This window comes from Prenolepis imparis, unplaced genomic scaffold (genome assembly GCF_030444845.1).
Source record: "Prenolepis imparis isolate NDT839.2.m4 unplaced genomic scaffold, iyPreImpa1.0 SCAF_2, whole genome shotgun sequence".
NCBI classification, from domain to species: domain Eukaryota; kingdom Metazoa; phylum Arthropoda; class Insecta; order Hymenoptera; family Formicidae; genus Prenolepis; species Prenolepis imparis.
This window is the reverse complement of record NW_028141160.1, coordinates 16,219,951-16,228,680: the sequence shown is the minus strand read 5'-3', so window position 1 is coordinate 16,228,680 and position 8,730 is coordinate 16,219,951. Positions and strand designations below refer to the sequence as shown.

The window sequence follows — 8,730 nt, the reverse complement described above, 5'->3', positions numbered from 1 at the left end:
TGGCAGAATCTTTATATATATATTCGTTCTCCCTCCCAGCTTTTGCATCACTTACGCGAGATAAGACGATTAGCACGTACACTGTTATCTAGAAACGTGGCGAAGAATTTAGGTGGAATCAGAGATGTACCAGGGACACGTTGCATACGAAAAAGAGAGCGTACGTGCGTAGATTAAAAAGTAAAATCTTTTCTTTGTAATAAAATTGTGTTAGTAACTTAATGTTAATGCATCCCTTGTGTCGCATCTGATTTTTTCGCAAACGCAATATAATTTTTTAAATCAAACTTTATAAATTTCTTATCGTATATTTTGTAAAGTTATAAATCTAAGTGTATTATATCTCATTGTTGTAAATGTAAAAATTTATCTCTGTTGTTTATGCATGAAATACGATGCCAAAAGATAATAAAATAGTTTTATGTAGTTATCTATATCTTCCTACCTCTATCAAATATGCGTATGTAAAATCTTTTCTTTGTAATAAAATTGTGTTAGTTACTTAGTGTTAATGCATTTCTTGTGTCGCTTCCGAATTTTTCGCAACGCAAACGCAGTATAATCTTTTAGATAATTAAACTTTATAAATGATTTCTTATTGTATATTTTGTAAAGTTATAAATCTCAGTGTATAAAGTAAATGTAAACACAAATGTATCTCATTGTTGTAAATGTAAAAATTTATCTCTGTTGTTCGCATGAAATATGATGCCAAGATAAGAAAATAGTTTTACGTAGGTATCTATATCTTCTTATCTCTATCAAATATATTCATGTAACTCTAATTAGCATTCACTGATGCTTGAAAAACATCATCTTTCGCATGTATGTTCGTAGACATCGCAAGAATAACTCTATCTGTTCCACACGAGCGAATCGGAAAACATTCCTTTTTCTTTTCGAGAAAATAAATAGTGAACTCGATTATTGAATTATATTGCGTTGTAGCAATCCAAAGGCCATTGTCAGAAATATATGACTAGTTTAATAATAAGCTAAATAATAAAATTGCTACTCAATCAAATATATACATTTGTATAAAATATTTAAAAATAATAAGAGAATTTTTTTTATTTTAAAGGAAATTAAGACGATAGGAAAGGTTGAATATTGCCGCTTATCATATAATACTAAACTGTAATTACGTATATCATTTAAGGACAAACCATTAATTATCCGGCTCTCTGGGACGTCCCCTTCTCATTCTGAATGACGAGCTCAAGTTCTTCCAAAGTATCTTCCTATAAAATATAAATTCAACAAATACAGTTTAAATTTATGTTCACATTTAATCTAATTTTACATTATTTGGAATAAAAAATAATAATAATTAGACTTTTTTCTCTGTGTTAAATTTCATTAAATAATTTTTTTATTTTTCTAATTTTTCTAATTTTTCTAATTTTTCTAATTTTTTACGAAATCATTAATTATAACAATGTGTTACAGGGATTTGAGGCTCAAAAGTTTCATTTCGTTTACCGGGAAGACAATTTGGCCTACGCACAAGTTGAAAGTAGGGCAGAGATCAATTTCTGTCCTTGTAGGGCGTGGTTTTGATGGATCCTAAGAACCATCTTATCGCCCGAAAAGTTTCAAAGGTAAATCGCGTCTTACAGAACGGAATTCGAGATATACGTTACAATGTGATAAAGTTTATTCCGACCTCTATCATCACGAATATCAAATTTTATGTGTAAGGTCTCGAGAAAGAAGAGAAAGAGAGCGCACGCAAAAAATCGGGAAAAAATTTACCTCTTTAAGTGCCGCACAACGGGCGAGATAATCATGACGCTGTTTCTCAGGAAAGGAGATTGGCGATACGGGCCACGGAAACGTTGGATCTTCCTTGCCAGTACTCAGTTTTATAAAGAACGAAGTCACTATTACGAATGGTAGCGCTAATATTGGAAATTGCGTCTAAAATATAACGCGTTAGAAATGTGAAAAGTATATTATAAATCAGCAAAATAAAAAGAGAAGGGTTTTAATTACGTTTATAAGCATCAATTCTATAGAATACTGTAACAGTGAAGCAAAAATGGCCCCTATGACAGCGGTAACGGCCGTCTGACCGTTCAACACCAACAGATTTCCTCCCAAAGCAGCCGCGGTCAAGAGACTGTTATATCCCCAGATTCCACTGTAGACCTTATAATGGTCCACTCCGAGTTCCAAACCTAATAGAAAACTTGCGATAACAATAATTTATATCCCCAAACTTTTATTTCGAAACAAACGTCCTGACTGTATTGACGCTGGAAATAAGTTTCATATATTTATTTTACCCCATTAATAAAAACCTAATTGATGATTCCCTCATATCTTTTTCTCTTCTTTCTTCTCTCTCCCCTTTTCTCTCCTTTTGTATACATTTTTGTATAAAAAAATTATCTAAATACCTGTTAAAATCCCACAGAGAGCGCCAATGAAGGAGAACGCGACTGTCGTCGGCGAACATATTAACATTGCCAGGTACATGATAGCTCCAAGGATCACACTATCAATGCCTAACATCTGTGCCGGAGAAAGGACGCAACCTCGTAGTACCTAAAATATATTTTCTTGAAGCATGCGCGCAAATAGAGAGAGATTGATATAATATCTTCATTTATATATACTTTGTATTGAGTTTTCCTCATCGATATAAATAGAAGCAAAAATATATATTTATTCCCTTTTTTATTTTTTTTATGTACTCCCAATAACTTCGAGCAGCTATATAGAAAATTCTGGTGCAACAAATATCAATATCGTTATACGATATTCAAATGAAATAAAATTTAACAGACTCTTGTACTCAGTAGTTATACATAAATTGCATAAAAAACTCGATATAGCGAAATCACAATGCCACGAATTAAATTTGTAAGTTTATCGAATTTAATTTAAAAGTTTATCGAAATATCTTGTAATAAGATTTCATTATATATACTGCATATCGTATATCTGCAATATGAAAAATAGATTCTGAATCAATCGTCTACGAACAAAGTGCTATTATATTTTTCAAGATTTTCGCGAGATACTTATATATGCGAAATTGAGGATACGATATACAAAGTTACAAAAAGTGGAGCAACAGTAAACTCTACCATTCCCCAGTTGATATAAACGTTGGTCGCAATCTCCGAATAGAAACCGGCGTCGTTCGTCGTCGTCGTCGTCGTCGCCGTCATCATCGTTGTCTCACTTGTTGCATTATGCTGAAAACAATGGGAGAGTCTTGCACAATAACCCGATGCACATGATGCAGAAATGCACGGGGTGATCTCTCGACAAGTCTGGAGAGGGTTCAAACTATTTTATGATGAAATATATGCCGCGCGGAGAGAAGTAATTTATATTCTGCCTCGCGCATATCGACCTCGGCCATAAATTTTTCTATAATACAGGAAGAAAAAACTTTTCTCGTAAAAAAAAAAAAAATAAAACAGGCAGGTTGTTCCGTGCAGCTGCGATTTTCACAAATTTCGCTGCTCACGATCAAACATTATTCGCATGAATCGCGAAGTTTACTTATGCTGTATGAAGGAGTACAGTTAATTCTTTCGCGTTATCGCGAGGATACATCAACGACTACCATAGCGCGAAGATAATGGCACATTTTCTCTCTCTCTTGTCATAAAACTTAATTTATATCCGCAGCTACACAACTCATATTTTCAAATATGCTACTGTTAGTAGCGCTGTTTACTAAAAGGCCGTAGTCTGCGAGAAAAAGAGAAACGTGACGGGAACTTGCCCAATATTTAACGGTAACAAACAACCGTCGACTAGTTAGGCTGAAATAAATCCGAGCCGAGGAGGTAAGTTATCGCCGACAGAGTTGTTCGGGCCAGAGTTTGATCAATACGGAGAAAAGCCATGCTCCGACCCACGGTGGATAGGCATTTTCCCTTGTGAAGGCACGTCAAATATGTATATAGTCTGAATATTGGAGGCCGCGTCTCTTTTCGAGCGAGTTTTATTTCAAGTGCCGAAACCTCCGTTCTTTTTTCATCAACCTTACCCTCTCGTCTAAAACCGAGGATAAATTAAAACCTTTAAAACTGCGATTAATCACTCATTTTAAATGAGTATAGCGCTTGTCAAATAAAACGCTTTTCGTGTACTACGTTTCGTAAATTTTAAGGGCATGCCTTAAAGGGTATACTTCTTTCCGCTTATTACATGTATTTATTTACGATGATCGCTATTATTAATGGAAAAAATTATTTTATTATATTAACTTTAATTTTAAGTACACTGTAAAAAAAAATTTGTTAACTTGACTAAACCGTTCAACTAAATTACTGTTTTGTTAATTGAACATATATTAGTATTTAAGTCAAATACGTTTTGTCAAAAGTTTTGTTAGATTTAATATTTATATTTAATTTAAATATTTTTATATATGTTCAGTTAACAAAATATTATTTAGTTGAACGGTTTAGTCAAGTTAACACATTTTTTTTTACAGTGTAAAAATATCATAGTGTCTTTACTAATAGATTGCAAAATTATAATATTCTAATTTCTTCTATTTTTCTAATATGTTATTTCAATTGTTTCATTAAATTTTATAATAATTCTACACAATCGTATAGAGATTTATTGCAAATCTTATTCGTACGTAACATAAAATTAATTTACCATCTCAAACGTCGGTTCCATAGATTTAGTCAACGCGTCCGCACTATTCTGCGTCGAAAGGGCGAAAATCAACGCGAATCCCACCAGGTGAAATGGCCACGCTGTGCCTGTGAATTTATCGCTTCTCAGGGACCGCGTGAGATAAACACTGGAAAACATTAAACAGGGATTGTTAAAATTTGCTAACGCTATCATTCAGCTGCATTGGATAACGCGAGTGAATTGTAGTTAACTCTGCAGTAATCTACCATCGTAAACTTCCTATTTCGAATATCTTGCTTTTCAAACATAGGCTCACGATGAATTTGATTTCTCTATATACCTCTATATATTATATAACCTATATAACCTATTCTCTATATTCCTCCAACTTTGAGTTATCTAAATTCATAATGTTATTCGTAACGTTAAACTCATACATTCTAGCTTGAGGCATTATTATCGCGGTATAACTACAATGTAATATAAATATACAGTCTACTATTCTCTTTGATACTGTAATTATTATCAAGCGTTTAAATTAATTCGTGTATATGTTAGCTTAATTATAAGTTATCAATTAACTCACGTCAAGATGATATTTATGAATTAATAATTAATTACTTTTGCATAGAGATAAATATTTCATGCGACATCTGTATTAAATCGAAAATACATTTATTTGAATATTATTCCGTGAAACGTATTTACCATCATTCACGTCGATATATTTCGAGTTAAATTAATTACATAATTTATGACTATTATGATAACATACGAATAAACAATTTATCAAATATTATCAAAATATTTGCAAAATACTCTACAGAAACATGAAATGTGCCGGAATGTACCTGAATATCGTTCCCAGGAACACAAGCAGAAGGCTTAAGGTATCGAAAGCTCCGTAAATCTGCGGTATCAGATTATATGACACTATGCCGACAAGCAAAGGATTGAAGATAGTTAATCCATTTTCTACAATTTCCCGAGGTTCTCGAATGACCTGCAAGAGAATGAAGGAGTCTGAATAAAATGACATATCGCAAAGCGTTTCGAAACAAGGATTCTAGCATTGGAATCCTCTTCGCTGCCAGACGGTGCCGCATTGCAGTGATTTTTCTCCGTGTGCACACGCAAACGGTCCATTAGATCCGAAAGAGATGAAAACGAAATAACGATGAACGTTACGTGATGTGCACCGTCACGTATGAATAGGGACGGTCGAAACGTCAAGCGTCCGTCTCGACGACGCAATGCGGCAGAAAATGTTACGTCTTTTTGGCAAGAACGCTTGACACTATCGCAGCTAATAATTAATAAAACGTACCACGGACACTAGGAGGCCAAGGACGGCGGTGGCTGCGGAACACGCGAGTGTACCTGGCGCTATCGCAGCCATGGTAACTATTATCAGTAGTCCGCTGAGAGGATTATTCGCAAAAACAATCTGCAACGTTAATCAAACCAATCTACGTTAATTAAAAATACATGCGGCGATTCCGGTGATGATATAATGCAACGTGTGACGTACGGAAATGTAAAATTCGATATTACTGTAACAAATTCTTTTTATCTAAGGGATGAAGATCATTTTCAGGACAATTTTTATAAAATAATAAATAATATGGGTGTCCTAGATTAGATAGTAAAAAAGGACAGGCATATTCTACAGATCAAATGAAGATAAAATTGTCATATAAACATATATATGTTCGGAAACGCACTCTCTCTGAGCTACACCCTCTCAAAGTTTTCTGAAAAAACTCAAATTTTCTGTATATTGTTTAAACTTGGGCTTCGAATTTTATGAAAATTTGTACATATACATATCCTTGTGCATTTTATTCATTTTTGTTGTCAAAAATTATCTAACAAAATTTCGAAGAGAATTTTAAAAGGGTGGGTGCACAGCTCAGAGAAAGTGCGTTTCCGGACATATGTTTTATAAGACAAATTTACCTTCTTTTGATCTGTAGAATATGCCTCTCTTTTTTTTTACTATCAATTCTGGGACACTTTATATATAAAATTCCTTATAATAAAATAAACTAACAAAATAACTTTAATTGAAAATAATATATTTTTTATTCTTTTTGATTATATGTTGATGTTGTCGCTAATGGCTGATTGTCTTTTTATCTATCTTGTAAAATTATCACGATTGCAATATGGATACACTATAATATGAAAGTAATAATATTTCTCTTCGTTATCTTTTCTTTCCATATTAATGGCAAATCATGAAAATTACGAAAATAATTAATATTGTATAATTTATTACTCACTTGTCCGAATCCGCGCAGCAAGATTTCGAATAAATGCACTGCATACCAAATTGGTCCTTCTTTCTGTGCAAAGAATTTCTTCAAAATCGCAAAGTCGCCTACACATGGTACCCATGTTCTTTCCTGTCGAATTAATTTTACTTTTTACATACTTTACATTCTTATATACATATGTAGATAAAAGTTTTTTCTACACAGATTTTTACGGAATATAAAATTAATTATCTTTTACAAAAAATTTAATAGAAAGCGATTATATATGTCGCGACAATTTTTTTCTGCAAAATTCCATTTTAAATTAACTGCAAAAATCTGTGACGAAAAAAATGCGATTTATTAGAAAACATTATAACTTTTTTTTAATTATGCGAGAAGATCAGCTGAAAAGAGTTATATTCACACATTTTCATCACAAAATTATAAATAAATTATGAATTGTATATAAATAAACTTTGAAATATTTATATTTGTGACGTGGAAAATATTTTGGCGACATATAACATGGGTAATATTTTATAGATATTCTTCTTGTGACTGAAACCACATGACTATAAGCGTACAGATATAAATCATCAAGAGAGATATAATTCTAGAAAATGATAAATTATATATGGAAATGATAATTTCACACTTTTCGCACTCAAATAACTATATATTAAATTTTAAGCAATACTCTCTCCTCACTTGTCGCAATTCTACTGTTGATAGCTTCTTTGTAGACATCACGTAACTGTGAATAAAATTAAAATTGTAGGACAAAGTGATCTTCTCAATTGCTGCACAGAACATTCCCCACCCACATGTAGTTAACACATTTGTAACATACTTTGTGTACATTTAAACAGCAATAAAAGTACATATACGACTGTATCTTTGTCGCATTAAAGCTGCAAATATTGATAAATGTACACGTAGTAAAAGTGACAAGTTCTGCTGATCATGCATATGTGTGTAATTATATATAGTCAATCTTATATCAATCTTCCTAATCGTAATTTTTCAATATTAATTTCTAAATTGTTTTAACCATGTAACACAAGATTTTCAAAATTATATTAATTCAAGGAAAATTTCAGCATCATATATAAATTTATGTAAATTTTTTATAAAATTATTTGTGTAATAAAATAATTTTTAATATTTTAAGAGCGCGCGTTTATTATCTTTATAATCTTTGTACTTAAAATCAACTTTTATTAGTATTTATAAACAACTCTCTTTATATCACAGTTATTAAAACAGTGATCCTCGAAACTCGAGATATTGAAGCTACTATATACAATACACATATACATATATGTAATTTAATATTCTATTTAGAACAGATGATTTCACCTTCTAATGCACATGCATCAAAATGCGTATTGGTACGATTTATACCACGATAATTACCACGTACTATTGACATTGATACCGATTACTCTGTTTTTGTAATGTTCATGCAAATCATGGACGATATACTGTATTAAAATAAATTATATATTCATATAATTATATATATTCAAAATTTTTGTTTTCAATCTTTACTTAAAAAAAAAAAAAAAGTTATTTAAAGAAAGATCCGTCACTCTCTCGAGATACTCCTCATATCGCATTATATTGCGCAATCTGAATGATTTATTCATTTATTTTGCCTACGAACAATGATAAACATGAGATTACACAGCAAACAAGTTGTACGTACCTGTTAAAGGTTGAAAGGAATAAAGTACTTATGATTATATAAGAAAATATTTTTATCACATTCTTGCAATAATTAAAAATTATTCTATAATATAATTCTTAATTCTTATAATATTCACAGAATTCAAATAAAAAGATGTAACAT

General features: G+C 31.7%; 1 protein-coding gene across 1 annotated transcript; it reads right to left on the bottom strand.

The window, feature by feature from the left end:
- Positions 1–1,117: 1,117 nt before the first annotated feature.
- On the bottom strand, positions 1,118–7,739 carry LOC145949041 (urea transporter 1). Its single transcript, XM_083058728.1, has 10 exons — positions 7,587–7,739; positions 6,903–7,025; positions 5,945–6,064; positions 5,469–5,620; positions 4,636–4,783; positions 3,096–3,206; positions 2,403–2,550; positions 1,996–2,180; positions 1,756–1,920; positions 1,118–1,241 (listed from the first exon to the last, which is right to left on the bottom strand). The coding sequence occupies exons 1-10, from the start codon at positions 7,737–7,739 to the stop codon at positions 1,173–1,175; spliced, it is 1,374 nt and encodes a 457-aa protein (XP_082914854.1). The 3' UTR covers positions 1,118–1,172.
- Between the last annotated feature and the right edge of the window lie 991 nt (positions 7,740–8,730).